Source organism: Symphalangus syndactylus, chromosome 4 (assembly GCF_028878055.3).
Source record: "Symphalangus syndactylus isolate Jambi chromosome 4, NHGRI_mSymSyn1-v2.1_pri, whole genome shotgun sequence".
Lineage (NCBI taxonomy): Eukaryota > Metazoa > Chordata > Mammalia > Primates > Hylobatidae > Symphalangus > Symphalangus syndactylus.
In genome coordinates this window covers 93,564,417-93,582,902 of record NC_072426.2, presented here as the reverse complement: position 1 = coordinate 93,582,902, position 18,486 = coordinate 93,564,417, and the positions used below count along the sequence as shown (strand labels likewise).

Here is an 18,486-nt window from a genome sequence, read left to right as displayed (position 1 = left end):
TTTTCCTATATTCTTGCAAAGCAACAACTGCGACACTTACGGAACCTAAGAAAGCTATACATACACGTACAAATGAGGTCTATTATATTTTGCTATTGAGAAACACACAAAAGAATTGCAAGGCACTGGAAAGAGTTGCCAAATCTCTTGAAATGGGTAAAAGGAATTCCAAAGCAATGAAAGGTTGGTGTCATCAATTCATTTGTTTTGAAGGACTATCATTAAGATGTCAAACATCTTTTTGTCAAAAACTTCTGCTGATGTTGAGCAGAAGACTATATGGAGCACCCTTTAAGAAATGTTGTGTCACCAATGTTTCTAATGGTCAAAGGATAATATTGTGTGACAAATCCAGAAATCAGCAACTCTAAGTCTAAAAATAGTAAAAAAAAAAAAAACAACAAACAAACAAAAAAAAAGAGTTGGGCTTTGGATGTGAAGATATCTAAGGAATGCCTTATCCTGTTCATTTCACTTATATTTTTCTTTTTAAGTGTGCACACAGTGATAGATGAGATGGGAATGAACCCAGACTTATAACAGAGTGCAGTAGTACCCTGGCCACAATGACTGGCCAATCAGTATGAGGCTCTGGGTTTTGTTCACTCCTTAGTCTAACTGCCCCCTCCCCATGTTGGATCCTAGGAATCATCCTATGACCATAGGGAGAACCATCCTTAACATGAAGCCAACACACGGATAACAGCAGAGAAGCAAGTGAATCTCAACTGTTGATGACATCATGAAACCACAGGATCACCTCAGGCAATTTGAATTGGGTTTTCTGTTAACTTGCAAATCAAATCTTCCTAACTGAATAAACACTCAGTTAATGTTAGTTGGTAGTGCCTGCAGTGATGGTTGAGGACACTTGAGACAATCCTGCTTTCTCAACCTGGGAACAGAATAATACCACCATCTAGCCCTCAGCCAGCCATTGGTTCACCTGGTAAACCATTGGCCACATCTATGGAAGGTTTTAGAAAGAGGTCCCTACTGACTTTGCTTTGCTTTGAGACACACTGTGGAAGTATAGGATTTTTTATGCTTAAAAAAAATAAGAAAGAGCTGAATTCAGGGATATTGGCATATAGAGAAAATATTTGAAGCTGATCTATGCACATCTATTTTTGAGATTCACATACAAGTCTTGTTCTTGATTTTGCTTTTACACATCCACAGAATGGTAACCTGGGCCTGACATATTGAAGTCAAGCACCAATTTTTGCTCTATTTTCATCTTGATGCTAGCTGCTTCCTGAACTGTTCCCAGCGAGCACACCACAGGGCCATAAGCTTAAAAAATCATGTTATGCTGCTGACTCTTCAGTCACTGCTGAGTAGCAGATGAAGCTGAAGCCAGCTGAATCTAGAAGTGCTATGATGCTGAAAGAGTCAGAAGTCTTTACCCAGATCTGCCCCCTGCAAGCAGTGTTTTCTGCCTGCCCTATGGGACTTGTGAGGGACAGAAAAGTTTTGGAGGTACTGGGACTACAGACGGAGTCTCGCTCACCCAGTGCTCGGTGTTGCCCGGGCTGGAATGCGGTGGCGCGGTCTGGCCTCGCGGCAGCCTCTACCCCCCGGCCGCCTGCCTTGGCCTGCCAGGGTGCTGGGATTGCAGCCCCTGCCCGGCCGCCGCCCCATCTGGAAGGTGGGGAGCGCCTCTGCCCGGCCACCCACCGTCTGGGAAGTGAGGAGCGCCTCTGCCCGGCCACCCACCGTCTGGGAAGTGAGGAGCGCCTCTGCCCGGCCACCCACCGTCTGGGAAGTGAGGAGCGCCTCTGCCCGGCCACCCACCGTCTGGGAAGTGAGGAGCGCCTCTGCCCGGCCACCCACCGTCTGGGAAGTGAGGAGCGCCTCTGCCCGGCCACCCACCGTCTGGGAAGTGAGGAGCGCCTCTGCCCGGCCACCCACCGTCTGGGAAGTGAGGAGCGCCTCTGCCCGGCCACCCACCGTCTGGGAAGTGAGGAGCGCCTCTGCCCGGCCGCCCCGTCTGGGAAGTGAGGAGTGCCTCTGCCCGGCCACCCATCGTCTGGGAAGTGAGGAGCGCCTCCGCCCGGCCACCCATCGTCTGGGAAGTGAGGAGCGCCTCTGCCCGGCCACCCTGTCTGGGAAGTGAGGAGCTCCTCTGCCCGGCCGCCCCGTCTGGGAAGTGAGGAGCGCCTCTGCCCGGCCACCCATCGTCTGGGAAGTGAGGAGCGCCTCTGCCCGGCCTCCCATCGTCTGGGAGGTGAGGAGCGCCTCTGCCCGGCCGCCCCGTCCGGGAGGAAGTGAGGAGCACCTCTGCCCGGCCGCCCCGTCCGGGAAGAAATGAGGAGCACCTCTGCCCGGACGCCCCATCCGGGAAGAAGTGAGGAGTGCCTCTGCCCGGCCGCCCCATCCGGGAAGAAGTGAGGAGCACCTCTGCCCGGCCACCCATCGTCGGGGAAGTGAGGAGCGCCTCTGCCCGGCCACCCACCGTCTGGGAAGTGAGGAGCGCCTCTGCCCGGCCGCCCCATCTGGGAAGTGAGGAGCGCCTCTGCCCGGCCGCCCCGTCCGGGAAGAAGTGAGGAGCGCCTCTGCCCGGCCGCCCCGTCCGGGAAGAAGTGAGGAGCGCCTCTGCCCGGCCGCCCCGTCCGGGAAGAAGTGAGGAGCGCCTCTGCCCGGCCGCCCCGTCGGGAAGAAGTGAGGAGCGCCTCTGCCCGGCCGCCCCGTCTGGGAGGTGAGGAGCGCCTCTGCCCGGCCACCCATCGTCTGGGAGGTGAGGAGCGCCTCTGCCCGGCCACCCATCGTCTGGGAGGTGAGGAGCGCCTCTGCCCGGCCACCCATCGTCTGGAAAGTGAGGAGCGCCTCTGCCCGGCTGCCCCATCTGGGAAGTGAGGAGTGCCTCTGCCCGGCCGCCCATCGTCTGGGAGGTGAGGAGCGCCTCTGCCCGGCCGCCCATCGTCTGGGAAGTGAGGAGCGCCTCTGCCCGGCCGCCCATCGTCTGGGAAGTGAGGAGCGCCTCTACCCGGCCACCTATCGTCTGGGAAGTGAGGAGCGCCTCTGCCCGACCACCCATTGTCTGGGAAGTGAGGAGCGCCTCTGCCCGGCCACCTATCGTCTGGGAAGAAGTGAGGAGCGTCTCTGCCTGGCCGCCCCGTCTGGGAAGTGAGGAGCCCCTCTGCCCGGCCGCCCCGTGTCTGGGTAGAAGTGAGGAGCTCCTCTGCCTGGCCGCTCCGTCTGGGAGGTCTACCACGGAGGCCAGAAGCAATGTGGGGCTGGACGTGGTGGCTCACGCCTGTGGTTCCGGCACTCTGGGGGGCGAGGCGGGTTGATCACTTCAGGCTAGGAGTTCGAGACCAGTCTGGCCAACTTGGCGAAACATGAAGAATACAACAGACAAACCAACCAACCAACTCAATGACAACAAAACAGGTCTACCCTGGAGTCATACTCTAATTTTTTCTATTTTCCTCCCTTTCTGATCCTTTATCCCACTTTCTTTTTCTTCCTCTTCCTTCTCCCTCTTCTTTGTCAAATAGAGGATTGAGTTATTATCACTGATCCATATAAAGTCCCTCTCTCATTTATTTTAACTCCCACCCCCATTTCTATTCCCCGACTTCCCATGTGCAACCTTCCTAATATGTTTGATACGCATCTCTTTGTTTGTATGTATTTTTAGAAAATGTTTATTGTTTTTTTATACAAAAAAAATTAATAAAAAAAAAAAAAAAAGAAAAGTTTCCCAGCCCCTGTCAAGATGGTAACATTATCTGAAGTTATCACAACGCTTCTAGTCAACCTTAATTTCTACCACCTGAAATCCAGAACCTAAGGCTATTTTACAACCTTTACAACATTTAAATTATTCTTCTCTTAAAAGCTGGGCAGGTTGGTGGGTTTTCTTGGTTTATTCTTCAGGTTTTTTGTTTTGGTTTGGTTTTTTTTTTTTTGAGGCGGAGTCTTGCTCTGTTGCCCAGGCTGGAGTGCAGTGGTGCGATCTCGGCTCACTGCAAGCTCCACCTCCCGGGTTCACGCCATTCTCCTGCCTCAGCCCCCGGAGTAGCTGGGACCACAGGTGCCCGCCACCAGGCCCGGCTAATTTTTTGTATTTTTAGTAGAGACGGGGTTTCACCGCGTTAGCCAGGAAGGCCTCGATCTCCTGACCTCGTGATCCGCCCTCCTCGGCCTCCCAAAGTGCTGGAATTACAGGCGTGAGCCACCGAGCCCGGCCTTGTTTTGGTTTTTGGTTTTAGTCGTTGAGCTTTGTAAATAAGTTTTCCTGTGCCTGCTTGCCTGTAACTTATTTTCTGGTCTAATGACTGTTTTTTAATGAGTTCAGCCTGTGCTTTCTTGTACAAAAAGAAACGAGGGCAAGTGAGGAGCATATTAATTAGCTATCAGATGTAGCCTGGTTTTTGAAGTCCAGAGCTTCAGGATGTTACCGAAGTGTAAATATAATCATGACTTTTGCATGTGATTAGTAATTACATCACAGTTAAAGCCTCAGGGGAACTTCCACCCCAGAATTCTGCTATCCCCAACCCCTGAATGGCTCTGTCATTAATGGTCAGTCTCCGAGAACTCATTTCCCAAGGAAATGACTTCCTGTTTTGTTCTAAGTGGCCTTCCCTGCAAACCCTCCTCACCTTTGAACTTCCTATTTTGGGATGGAAAGAGTGACCCTTCTCCTGCTCCTCTGCACAAGGTAAGGAGAAATAACGGAGGAGAAAGAAAGGTCCTCTGGAGAGAGAGAGAGAGAGAGAGAGAGAGAGAGATATACTATATATCATACATATAGTATATTTATATATAAATATATGATATATATATGATATATATCTTAACTACACCCACATTGCACCAAAGTATACGAAATATTTTCTGGCCTTCAAATCATATGCCTAACTCCTGCAGGAAAACTGCATGGGCAGTCAAGCTGATCTCCCTTACCCCACAACTTAGATCCACCTCTCACGTTTTCTAAGTACATTTCCGCGCTGTCCTTGAGCCAGGCTCTAGGGTCCCAGAGGTGAAGTGGAGGAACTCACAGTCTGGTTGAGGAGAGACCCCCTTGAATAGATCAAGCTCCCCAAGTGTTGCTGTACGTTTACATGGAACATGGAGTCTGACTGGGAAGTCAGGGAGGTGAATCACGGAAGCCTTTGGACTTTGTACACCTGTGGGCAGCTCCCAGATGAAGGGGGGAAGTTGCAGGCAAATGGCCACCTTTGACTGGCGGGCATCGGCCTGCTTTGCCACTTCACCATATGCTGCCCTGTGACTGGTCTTTGCACTGCGTCACCGATATGTCTTTTTTTTTTTTTTTTATACGGAATCTCACTCTGTCACCCAGGCTGGAGTGTAGTGGCACCATCTCGGCTCACTGCAACCTCCACCTCCGGGGTTCAAGCGATTCTCCTGCCTCAGCCTCTTGAGTAGTTGAGACTACAGGTGCGCGCCACCACACCCGGCTAATTTTTGTATTTTTAGTAGAGACGAGGTTTTGCCATGTTGCTCAGGCTGGTCTCGAACTCCTGCCCTCAAGTGATCTGCCCGCCTTGGCTTCCCAAAGTGTTGGGATTACAGGCATGAGCCACCCAGCCCGGCCAGCCACTGATATTTCTTGTGAGTCAGCTCTGCTGTCTCTGAAAGTCCAACCTCCTACTTTTTGTTTTTTGTTTTTAAGACAGGGTTTTTTTTTTGTTTTTTTTTTTTTTAAAGACAGGCTGGAGTGCAGTGGCGCGATCTGGGCTCACTGCAATCTCCGCCTCCCGGGTTCAAGTGATCCTCCCACCTCAGCTCCGGAGTAGCTGGAAATACAGGCACGCGCCACTATGCCTGACTAGTTTTTGTTTTTTACGTAGAGATTGAGTCTTATTATGGTGCCCAGGCTGGTCTTGAACTCCTGGGCTCAAGCGATCCTCCCAAAGCCCTGAGATTACAGGCGTGAGCCAGCGCGCCGGACACAACCTCCTACTTTCATTAAAGTGTGGGCACTTCCAACACGAGGAGTAAGTGGATGGGCGGTGTGTGACAAACCCGCCTCAGCGTCGCTCAGAGTTCGCAGGCTGCGGCTCACGGTTCTCTGCCCCATAGCCAGCATTGTGGAGTGAAAGGGAACGTGGGTGGAAGATTGAGGTTGGCAATTCTGAATCTGTACATACAGCTTGAAGGGGGTCATCGAATGTGTCGGTCCTTAAGATTCCCCCTGCCCATGGAGGTTAAAAAAAAAAAAAAAAAAAACTATCAAAAGAGCTATTCAAAACCAGGTTGATGATTGGAAGGAAGTTGGCCGGCCTCGGCTGCAGGACAGGTGCTTCCAGACTCCATTAGGGGTGTCCAGCGCCTTCTTTTGCCCTAGGCAGCGCCCTGAAGAACGCGTCGGGGCCTCGGTTCGCGGACTGGAGGAGTGGACCGACCGAGCGCTGTGCGTGAAAGGACCGGTGGGGCCCGAGCGCCACAGGAGGCCCCGAGGTCGGCTAGTCGGGGACAGGCCCGGAGCTCCTCCCACGGGGGGCGGGGCAGGTCACATGGCGGTGGCGCGGCGGCGCGCGAGGCAGCGCAGGCTCGAGCCTGCGCAGGCGCTGGTCCCGCCCCTGGGACCCTCCGGGCCGGGCGGTTTGGCCCCCCAGCGCCCGGGCGTCGGGGCGGGAGAAGGCCGGCAGAAGGGAGGCAGTTGAGGTAGGTGCTGCGCGCGGGTCTCCGCGAGGCACGTGATTTCCGTTGGCGGGGCCTGCCGCGGCGCAGGTGGGGAAACTGAGGCAGGGCAGGGCCAGCGGCGCGCAGTAGGGTGGGTGCTGGGCTGGTGAGGCGCGCCCCTCGGGCCCGCGCCAACTTTCCTAGGAGCATCCTCAGCGCTGGCGCTCCCTCCGAGGACGACGTCCCCTCCGCCACCCTGCGCGGTGTCCGGTGGAAAAACCCTGCGCCCGGGCGTCGGAGACGGGAGACGGGGACCCGGCGCTGCTGCGGCGGGCTAGGGTCCCCTCTGTCCCCGCCCCCAAGCCTTGAGTGACGCCGGTGGCGCCCACCTTCGCGAATTGTTGGGACGAGGAACAGAGGAGAGGGCTCTGCCTTGGAGCATGGGCCCGGGGGCGGCCCGGCTGGACCAGCCCCAGGTGCGGACCTGGCAGTCCTCGTCCTCGTCTCTGTGCCCGCTTAGGGTCGTCTCTTTTAAGAGGGCACGGTTTCTAGCGTTGTTCAGCGTTTCGGAGGCACCTGTTCCCCCTCTTTGCCAAGAGTCACAAACGCCTGACTTTAAATTGGGTAGAGCCCAGTTGTAAACCTAACAGACCTGCTGAGGTCTAGGAATGAAAAGATGAACAATCTGCCTCCAGGGTTGTTGCTGGGGCGGGAGGTGAAGGCGCAGGTGGAGATGGTTACAGGCAAAGGAAGGGAAGTTAAGGCCCAGCCGGTCCAGGGCTGTGGGAAGGAGGCACACCCGGGAGTCCACTGCCGGACCGGGGTTCACAGCTGCTCCTGCGCCTCTTTTCCTTGCCACATCATGCTGTCTCCACAGCCCAGCAACCCAGAACTCAGCTTTTTTGTTTGTTTTATTTTAATGTGTTTTCCTTTGAACCTGGCAGGTGATTTTTTAAAAAGAAAATAATCAGGATTTGTTTTGAAAAGCATTGTGAAAGAGTTAGCTTGAATAGTCTTGAATGCTCCTGCTTGGGCCCAGCTTCGGAGAATGAGGATTGGGATTTCGGCTGCAGACCCCGACTCGTTACCATACTCATTCATCAGGAAACTCTTCATTTTGTGTACAAATAACGTTTTGAGGGTAATCATTGCTCTAGAAATGAAGAATTATACATCATATTTATTGTACTTTTTGTAAGGTACTTCACAAGGCACCTCCTATACATTTAATCCTTTAATTCTTGCAACTCTGTAGAAGGTAATTAAGGAAGCATTCCCATTTTGCTGATGCAAAACAGTTCCTTGTCCAGGTTTATACAGCTTGCAAGAATTAAAGTTAGATATTATTCTTGGTGTGGGCCTTTCCTATATCCCCCTCTTTTATAAGAGCATGTCATTTAGTTGAGACCTTCTGCATTACTTCTGAAGGGGTACAAAAGACATTTCTGATGATTGTCTCATCTCGTGTCATTTAAATGGTGCTCAGAAAGTTTGGATAGGACTGGAACTCTAGGGCTCAAGCCCCAGGCTCTGTCCCTAAGAAATAAGGCAGCTGTCCTGCCAGTTGGGTTCTTGCCTCTCTGTGAAATGTTGAGCAGAAGCTTCAAGTCTCTTTCTGCTGTGGCTTGTGTGGCAAGAACCATCCTGAGGTGCTGTGCAGGGAGCCAGCCTCACCTTTGAGCTCAGTGGCCTCTGGCACAGGGAAATTACAGCTGGGCAGTGTCCTTTGCCTTCTCTGGCGCTGCTAGTGCAGGAGGCAGTGTTAGCTGCTACAGGAATTGCACAGAGCGGGCCTGCAGGCCAGAGGGGCTGAGAAAAGCCAGTGTTCCCACCAGACCTGGAACGTTCACCAGAAAGCAGGCCTGCAGTGACACAGCTGCAGAAGTTCACTATTTTGTGCCTGTCTTGCTTCAGATATCCTGTCTTTATAGGGGCATGAGTGAATCTGAGCCCTGCAAAAGAGAGAAAGATAATGCATTGCTTTGCCGTTTTCTAATGCGTTACCGCATTGCAAATTGCTCTTCTTATATAATCTTTATGACAACTCTTTAAAGTGCCCTTGTTTTTAAGAAGACACTGAGGTTCAGAAGGATAAAATAACTCTCAAAGAGAGAAAACCCAGGATTATTGGCTTTTAGTCCAGTGTCTTCTGTGGTATTGCCTTGCTTTCCTGTCCACACCCATATAACTTGATGGAGCTGGAGTTCTGAGCCCAGACAGGAGGCTGTGCAAGTGAGATTAGAATGGCTTGCTCTTTGGGGGGGCCCCTACAGCTTGAGGAAACAAGAGGACATAATCAGCTACTGGGAAACCCTGAGATATGCCCAAGAGTGAGGAATGTGGGGGCTGGTGCTGCTTTCAGCATCTATTCAGAGGTTTCTGAATCTGGCATTTGAGAGTAGGGCTGGGCCAGAAACAGGCAGATACACACCCCAAGGAGCAGGGCTGAGAGTTGGAGACTGAGGCAGGTAGGTGAGAGCTCATTGCAAGTGACTAGTTTTGTGGTATTTGAAGACAAAGGTGGGTGGAAGGGCATCTATTGCTCATAAGGCTCTGTGTGCCTGCATCAGTCTGCTAGACAAGGATGGACAGTCTTGTTACTGTGGGGAGGAGAGGTGCAGAATGGCTTCTCAGTGGAGACTAGGCAATGAGACCCTTAAGACATTTGGATTCAGATTATAAGCTGCTTACCAAGGACTGGGCTTGGGAGAGGCTGATGTTCTCTCCAGGCAGCAGATTTCCCAGGCCCTGTTTAGGGGCAGTCTTGCTCTTAGCTTGCCTGAGGCCAGTGAACAGGCTTCAAGACCTGCAGGGCCCCACTTCCTGAGCCCAGACTCCCATGCTATTCCAGCCTTAGAGGCCACTGGCCCGTGGCTGGCTACCCAGGACCCAGTGTGTCTGATGCAGGATAAACAGTCATGGACTGGAAATTGGGAGACCCAAACCTGAGTCCCAGCGCAGCCACTGACAACCTATCCTGCCCATGTGACCTTGGACTAGCCAGCTCCTCTGAGCTTTACTTTCTTCATTTGCTCAGTAAAATGAGCTGAACGAGAGCTTTGAGGGAAAGAGGAGACCAGAGGAGACCAGAGAAGGAAGATGAAGCATCCTTTCAAGCCTTGTTCACTGAGGGCCTGAAGCAAGGAGGCCCACGTGCACTCTTAGTTTTTTGTCTCCCTCAGCACCCTTTCTTGCTTCTCCCCTGTCTCTGCCTCAGGCCAGCTCATTCTGAAGAGGGAGGATTCCCTGGGTGGGGCTGGGCTGGGCAGGTGTACCCTTGATGTTTAGAATATGATGCTGTCTCTACTTGTTTCAGACATGATTTAACTCACCCAGTGCTGATACTTTGTTTCATTAAGACTTTATCAGTTCCTGCCCAGAGGCAGCTCCTGGAACAGTCAGGAGTTAGGCCCAGCAAAGGAGGAAGGGTGAATGTACACACCCAGCAGAAAAACAGTGGTGGCAGGGGTTCCCATGGCTTTCTAGACATCAGATCCCTGTAGTTGCAGTCACATGGTACTTTAGAGTCTTTGGATGTCAGAGCAAAGACAACCTCAGAGAATTTTGAGTTCCTTCCTCTGTCTATACAGATGATGAGATCCAGGCCCCAAGTGTCTTCATACCTTAAGTCGGATTGCCCTGCTAGTGAGCAGTAGAGTGAGGACCCAGCCTAAGGTTACCTAAGTCCCAAGCTAGAGTGTTTTCTTTAATGTCAAGCCAGGCCTGTCCAAAATTACCTTTCATACTGAACTGAAATTGGAATTGAGTAGCTATAAGTTCCAAGTCTGCCTCACTGTGGAATTCTAAGAGTAAAATTCAGATCATTTCATTAACATTTAATGCCTGGTAATTACCAGGATCTGTGTTGAGTGCTGGGGATGCAGGAATGAAGACGACAACACATTGTGCCAACATATTGTGGAGACAGACATGTAAATAACTAAAATTTACAAAATTCATTTGTGCATTGTGCAGGGTTAGGGGTGTGTGCGCACACACATGCATGCTATAGAAGAGGTCAGTGAGCAGTCAGTTGTCAGGGCTTTCAGGAAAGGCTTTGGAGAGAAAGTGTTATGTGTGTTGGGCCTTATGAATAAGTAGGCATTTACGTGGTTGGCCTGGGTCCGGGAGTGGGGGTCGGGGGCGGGGGCATCCCGGGCAAAGGAAACAACATGAGCAACACTTGCTGAAGCCAAGCTGTGGAGGGCCCCCTCGGCTGGCATGCTGAGGAGTTTATTGTTAGTGAGAGTCTGAACACAAGGGAAAGGTGTAATCAGGTTGGGGTGTGCTGGGATCGCTGTGACTACGGCATGGAAAATAAACTGTAGAGGACCAGACTAGAACCAAGCCAGATTCAGTTCTGTGGTTCTTGAAATAGGCTAGGGACAGAGTTATAGGATCCTGGGTTTGGACAGCAGCAGTGAGGTCGAGAAGAGGATGGGTAGCAGATACATTTTAGAAGATGGACAGAACTTCCTGAGTCGATGTAGGCAGTGAAGGCAAATGAACAGTAAAATGTGAACCCCTGTCCCCCACCGCCCCCCGCTCCCCGCCCCCCCATCTACTGACCATGGAACTCCAGCAGAGAAATCGACTAGTTTTGGATGTGGTACAACAGAGATACCTACAAAACCCCCAAGTGGAAACTTTGGGTCAGAACAGCAATAGGAACTTGGAAGTCAATAACAAAGTGGTGAGAGAAGTGCTGGAAGTCACCCAGGAAGGGAGTGTGGGTTGAGGGAAGCCACTGATGTGGCAGAAAAGGAAGGAAAAGCAAAGGGAGGTAAAGAATAGACAGCAGGTGAGGGGCCTCAGAGGTGCCAGCTGACTTTCCAGGCCTGGGGTGAGGAATGGGGCAAGGGAGCAGGCTGCATGAGGAGCCACAGAGAAAAGGACATCTTTTATTTGCGCTAGTGTGACATGTGGGCTGTGTTACGGGCTTTGCTTCTTTAGTCTGCGCCGGATAGCAGAGGAGTCTGGTGGCACTTGGGAAATGTTATAATCTGCATGATTGCAAATGACTCAAAGCTTTGCTCAACTTTTTGAAGGGCTAGGGGGCCTTGGCAGCTTTCCATTTAGATGTTTTCTGGAGACTGACTGTTGGCAGCTGAAGGAGCCGCAGGGTTTCTGGGTGGCCTGGTCCTGCCTATGGAGTGACTGAGCCTAGGGACCTAGTCCCGCCTCCAGCCCTCCCCGTGCCTCCTGCCCAGGCCCGCCTGCTCACCCCTGGGTATACTTCTTTGTCAGGAGAAGCAGAGGTGTGGACGCTGTGTATGGTGAGTGCCTTGTTCCCAAGTTTGAAGTGTCCGAGGTTGGGGGTAAGAGACCATTTGAGGAAGGGAGCTGCCTTGTACAGGAAAGAGACAGGGTCTCAAAGCTGGAAACTGAATTTGGGGCGGGGGGGGTGGTGGGCAGTGTTGAGGAACCTAGAATGTTCTGACTCCAAAGTGACCTGTTTTTATTAGACTCATAGGATGTCACTGGGGATCATTAGGAACTTCCTCATGGAGTCGAGAAAAATGGGGCCTGGGGAGGAATTGACTCAGCTTAGCCTAGGGAGCCCAACTGGGTCTCGTCCTCTTGCCCCCATGTTCAGACCAGAGCTGCCACTCTGAGCTGCCACAGCTGTTGTTTGTTTGTGGCTTTATCCTACTTCACCTTCTGTGGGAGAGGGTGGATCAGATAAGCCCAGCAGTGGGGAACTGAATGCTATAGCTGTGTCAGGTGGGGGCTGGCTCTTCTGTAAACAACCCTACTATTCTGTTTCAGAGAAACTGACCCTTTCCTTAATGGAAGGGGGATAGAAAGGGGGAGGAAAGAGAAGGAACATCTGGTGTATGGTAAAATTCCTTTAAACATGGTTTGACTGTACATGATGACTGAAAAAATAAGGTGATTAAAAAAACATTCTCTTTAAGACAAAGGGAATCATACTCCTGGATCTCCAGGACCGATTTCTTACTTCTTTTCTTTGTTAATCAACAATTACAGCAGATGTAAACCTACTTCTGAATGTGTGGCGAGGAAAGGTAGTCTTTCAAGCTTTGGGGTCCTATTCCTGTTGACTCGGGTCCAGGTTATAGTACTGCTGCCTGCTGGCTCTGTGACACAGGAGGAGTTACTGAACTCTGAACCTCAGCGTTAGCTGCTAAACAGGATAATCTTTGCATCACAAGACTGTTGAGTGAATGAAATTAGGCCATTACTGACAGGCTTCTAAGACCACTGGCTGCAGAGGTACGAAGGATTGCTGGCCTCCATACCTCTGCAATCTTAGAGGCCCATGTGAAAATGCATCGTTTCTGTTTAGAAATTAAAGTTCCTTTGATTGTCCTTTTTTGTGTGTAGGAAAAATTGTGATTTCAGAATTCAGGGTCTGCTCACTGTGCAGCAGGTCACAGAAGTACATGCTTCAAGACATGCCGGGATGGGAGTTGCTTTGTAGCCCAGGGGACTTGGATAAGAGGCTAGGCCTGTGTGCTCTCCAGGTATTCCTGAAAGTAAATTTTCTGTGCTTCTCTCTGGCACAAGAGTGGGCTGCTAGAGGCCCACTGGGTGCGGTCTGTCCATGGAGAGGCCTGATGCTCACCACTGGTCCCGATAACACTCTCACCGTGGTGCTGTAGTGCCTGAGGATGGGGTCCACCGCCCCAGAGGGCTGATTCTCTGCTCACACTTTCAGGATCACAGTGGGAGGTTGGAAGACAGCACTTCTGGGGGTTTTGAGGTCTGGATCTTGTACCCAGCCCTTGAACTTGAGGTATGGAGATGGGGGTCTTTGGAACTTAGAAATTTGAGTTCTCAGGGCTCCTTCAGCACTGACACCTGCCCCAGTCAGCCCGCTGTCTCCCAGCTTAGCTGGCCCCATCCCAGCCTAGCCTCCTGTGTCCTACACCGGCTCCAAAGCCACTTCCTTCAGGGTGCTTCTGTGGCTACCCAGACTGGCTATTATTCCTGCACCACCATAGCCTCATGCCCATACATTGCCAAAGCTGCCTAACCTTCCCACTTGATTTTTTTTGTTATTTGTGTACCAGGTCCATATTTTCTTGAGGATTGTGTATCATTTTATGTCCTCCCAAATCACCATTTATTGAACAGGTCAGTACTGAATAAATGTTTGGAAATAAATGTTGAGTCTAGTTGAGTTGAATTCTCTTGTGCCTAGGAGCAAACATGCCAAACGCCCATAACTGGACAGTGGGAAGGTGGAGGCTGTTTGAGTGTGGCAGGGATGTGTTGGAAGAATGTGGAGCTGACTGTGAGGGGCCCTGGACTTTGTGAATGCACTGATGTGTCCTAGGAGTCAGAGTCCATTTGTGGGATAGATGTAAGCTGGTGTTTGTATACTGACGCAGAAATGCCCATCAAATCTGTGATCAGAGACCATTCTATGTGCTCCTGAGTCATAATACAAGTCAGAAATCCAGGAACATTTTGGAAGTGCATAAAGGTACAGAAGTTGTTCCAGGCTCTGGGAAATCTCTTGTTTACAGCAAGTAGATAAGAGCTGTGGTTTTCCTCCTAATTGTTCTGTGAACTATCATCCAGTAATGTGTAACTTTGTCAAATTAAAGAATTGGAAGCAGGCCTGTGGCAGGTTCTTTCCTGTTTGTCCCAAGAACTTTGGTTGTCCATAAGCCATTGTCTCTGTAATTCAATTCTGTTGAATTCATTTCAGCATGCACTTGTGGTGAGCCTGCTTTGTACCAAATGTGCGCTGTGCTAGGCATGAGAGATTCAGAGATAAACTGCAGAATGTCGCCAAAGGAGAGAAATCTGACAGGTCCAAACCAGTGTGTCAAGCACATCAGAAGAAATGTGGGTGATGTTTGGGCACAGAACTGAGAAGGGGGTGAATCAACACCTCTTGGGGGTAGAAGTGGGAGGCTGGAAGTAGGGGGCCGGCAGAACATCAGGGAAGCTTTCTTAAAGAGGCCTCTGAGTTGTGAAGCGCAAAATGAAATAGGATATTCCAGGTAGAGGGTTAGAGATGTGTGCATGTCTGTAATGTTCTGTTCTCAGGGTCTTGGCGGGGGGCCTAGCTCTCCAAGGCCAGACCGCCCTCGTGACTTGACTTTATTCTGGCGGCTGATGGCCAACCAAGCACGAAGTCCTGAATTCTTTGCTCTAACACAATGCTTCTCAAACTTTAATGTGCTTATGAATTGCCTGCCAGTCTGACTAAAAGGCAGTATAAGATTCCTTAGTTCTGAGGTGTGGGTTGAGATTCTGCGTTTCTAGATGGTGCCATTTATGGGTTACATTTTGAATAGTGGGTAGTAAGAAACTCTCCTTTCTCAGCACAGGTCCCTCATGTCATACTGTTGTACCCAAGCAAGTTAGTGAGAACGCCACACTTTGAGACGAATTAAGAGTCCTTTATTAAGCCGGCGGCCAAAGAGATGGCTAACGCTCAAAATTCTCTCGGCCCCGAGGAAGGGCCTGATTAACTTTTATACCTAGGTTTAGGAAGGGGAGGGGGACTCAAATGCAATAATTCTACAGAAGTAAAAACATGCAAGAATCAAAAGAAGCAAAATGGTTACAGAGAGATAAACAATTTAAAAGACAAATAGTTACAAAAAGAGCAAACCAGGTGCAAGGCTCTAAATCTTTCATCATAATTAGATATAGGGAGTAGGCCAGACACGAACTCAAGGCTTTATGTTGTTATCTTTTTAAGAAAAATCCTGGGAACTTCATACATTGTTGGTGCTAGTACCTTATCAGTTAATTGGGCTCCTTTGAAACGCTGAGGATCTGCTTACACAGGTCAACTCCTTGTGGAGGGGGGTTGGGTAAGGAGCCCTTAGTGTCTTGTAAATTAAGGGGTCAATTGGAGTTTGTCCTGCTTTCCCAGCTAGAGAGAGTCTTATTTACATGAGAAGCAAGGCTAGGTGATTAAAGAGACAAGCAGGATAAAATTCAAAGTAGCGAGTTAGAGTAAAAACAAGGTTACCCATTTCAAGACAACCATAGCAACACCCCCTTCCCCAACACACACACACACACACACACACACACTGATTTTCCCCTTCTTTTTCCTCTTCCCAAGTATATAGATGCCAAATTCCTCTTTCTTAGATGTTGTTTTTTGTTTGGTTACCCCCATTACCTGGAACTTCTTTTCTTCTTCTTCATCTTTTTTTTTTTTTTTTTTTTTTTTTTGAGACGGAGTCTCGCTCTGTCGCCCAGGCTGGAGTGCAGTGGCGCAATCTCGGCTCACTGCAAGCTCCGCCTCTCGGGTTCACGCCATTCTCCTGCCTCAGCCTCTCCGAGTAGCTGGGACTACAGGCGCCCGCCACCACGCCCGGCTAATTTTTTGTATTTTTAGTAGAGACGGGGTTTCACCGTGGTCTCGATCTCCTGACCTCGTGATCCGCCCGCCTCGGCCTCCCAAAGTGCTGGGATTACAAGTGTGAGCCACCGCGCCCGGCCTCTTTTTTTTTTTTTTTTTTAAAGACGAGGTCTCGTTCTGTCACCTAGGCTGGAGTTCTGGGCTATAGTGATCCTCCCACCTCAGCCTCCCAAGTAGCTGAGACCACAGGCGTGTGCCACCATGCCTGGCTAATTTTTTATAGACAGGATCCTCCCATGTTGTCCAAGCTTGTTTCAAACTCCTGGGCTCAAGCAACCCTCTTGCCTCAGCCTCCCAAAATTCTGGGATTACAGGCATGAGCCACCGCACTCAACCAAGGTTCTCTCTTATTCCTTTTTTTTATTTATTTATTTATTTATTTTTTTTTTTTGAGACAGAGTCTTGCTGTCGCCCAGGCTGGAGTGCAGTGGTGCCATCTCGGCTCACTGCAGGCTCCGCCCCCCCAGGGTTCACGCCGTTCTCCTGCCTCAGCCTCCCGAGTAGCTGGGACTACAGGCGCCCGCCACCTCGCCCGGCTAATTTTTTGTATTTTTTAGTAGAGACGGACGGGGTTTCACCGTGTTAGCCAGGATGGTCTCGATCTCCTGACCTTGTGATCCGCCCACCTCGGCCTCCCAAAGTGCTGGGATTACAGGCATGAGCCATCGCGCCCGGCCTATTACTTTTTAAAAAAAAAAAAAAATTGTTTTAGATTCATGGGGTGCATATGCATATTTGTTACATGGGTATATTGTGTAGTGATGGAGACTGGGCTTTTAGTGTACCCGTTATCCAATAGTGACCCTTATACCTGATAGGTAAAATTTCACCCTGCCCCCCCCCCACCCTCCCCTCTTCAGCTGTCCCCAGTGTCTGTTATTTCTGTCTTTATGTCCACGTATACTATTGATTAGCTCCCACTTGCAAATGAGAACATGTGGTATTTGATTTTCTGTTTCTGGGTTAGTTCACTTAGGATGATGGTCTCCAGCTCCGTGTTGCTGCAAAGGACATGATTTCATTCTTTTTTATGGCTGCCTCTTTTATTTCTTAAATCTGAATTTCCAGGTGGCTTCAATGCTAGTCTGGCCTACCCTTTCCTTCCCAAAGTCACCACCGACTCACTCCCACCCCCACCCCATGCAGTGCACCCCTCACAGCCCCCACCCTTGGCAGTGACATTCGGATTTCCAAGGCCTTTCCTGATCCTTTAGAGACATCCTCTCCCGGCCAAGTCCTGCAAGGGAGACTTGAGTCAGAGGTTCGATGGGCTGGGGTGAGGTGGGCCACACAATTACCACACCCACTCCCAGGCCTATCCCCAGTGATCTAAGCACACAGAAGCAGGCTGGTACTTAGGGAGGAAGGCACCAGGGTATGCCAGAGCTTAGGATGGCGTGAGGACCAAATGGAAAGATAGATATTGTCAGTGGTTGTTGGGAGAAGGAAGGCTGGAGGTGGGGGTACCTTGTGGGCTGCTTCCAGGAGCTCCCGCCCACAGGCACAAGTCTTCCTAGCTGGAGAGGGGCCTCAGTGAGGCACCCAGGCAGAAGCCAGGAACAAGGCTGAATTCTGACAGAACCCACCTGGAGCTCCATTTCAGTTGCAGAGACCCTTATCTTACGCAGCTATCTTTTGCCCAGCCTCCTCTGCAGATGCCATAGGACCTCCTCTTTCTTTTCTTTTCTTTTTTTTTTTTTTTTTTTTTTTTTTGAGACTGAGTCTTGCTCTATGACCAGACTGGAATGCAGTGGCACAATCTCAGCTCACTGCAACCTCCTCCTGGGTTCAGGCGATTCTCCTCCCTCAGCCTCCCGAATAGCCGGGATTACAGGCGTACGCCACCATGCCCAGCTAATTTTTGTATTTTTAGTAGAGACGGTTTCACTATGTTGGCCAGGATGGTCTTGATCTCTTGACCTCGTGATTCACCCGCCTCGGCCTCCCAAAGTGCTGGGATTACAGGCGTGACCCACGGCGCCCTGCCAGGACCCTCTTTCTTTTTTTTTTTTTTTTTTGAGACGGAGTTTCGCTCTTGTTGCCCAGGCTGGAGTGCAATGGCACGATCTCGGCTCACCACAACCTCCGCCTCCCAGGTTCAAGCGATTCTCCTGCCTCAGCCCCCTGAGAAGCTGGGATTACAGGCAAGCATCACCACGCCCGGCTAATTTTCTATTTTTAGTAGAGATGAGATTTCTCCATGTTAGGCTGGTCTCGAACTCCCGACCTCAGGTGATCCGCCCACCTCGGCCTCCCAAAGTGCTGGGATTACAGGCATGAGCCACCACGCCCTGCCAGGACCTCCTCTTTCTGATATAACACCTGCATTTGTTTGGCAGACATCTGTGTAGTTCTGTTCACAGGAGAAAAATGTCAGATGACTAAACACCAGTGTTTAACAGTGGCCATCAGTAGGTGGTAGCTTCAGAGAGTATTTGCTTTCTTATTGACTATGGTTTCATGTATTCTCTTTGTTTTGTTTTTTACTATAAGCGTATTTTGTTTTTATAATGAGGGAG

General features: G+C 50.6%; 1 protein-coding gene across 4 annotated transcripts in view; it reads left to right on the top strand.

Annotated features, from left to right (window-relative positions):
• Positions 1-6,500: 6,500 nt before the first annotated feature.
• Positions 6,501-18,486, top strand: part of PRXL2A (peroxiredoxin like 2A) — a 29,190-nt gene continuing 17,204 nt past the window's right edge. For 2 of the 4 annotated variants that reach the window (XM_055275539.2, XM_055275536.2), the window contains exon 1: positions 11,838-11,882. In XM_055275539.2, the coding sequence (XP_055131514.1) occupies positions 11,880-11,882 (3 nt within the window). In that variant the 5' untranslated portion in view covers positions 11,838-11,879. Of the gene's footprint in view, positions 6,649-11,837; positions 11,883-18,486 lie in introns of those variants that run through there. The other 2 variants (XM_055275540.2, XM_055275537.2) reach the window with 2 other exon arrangements.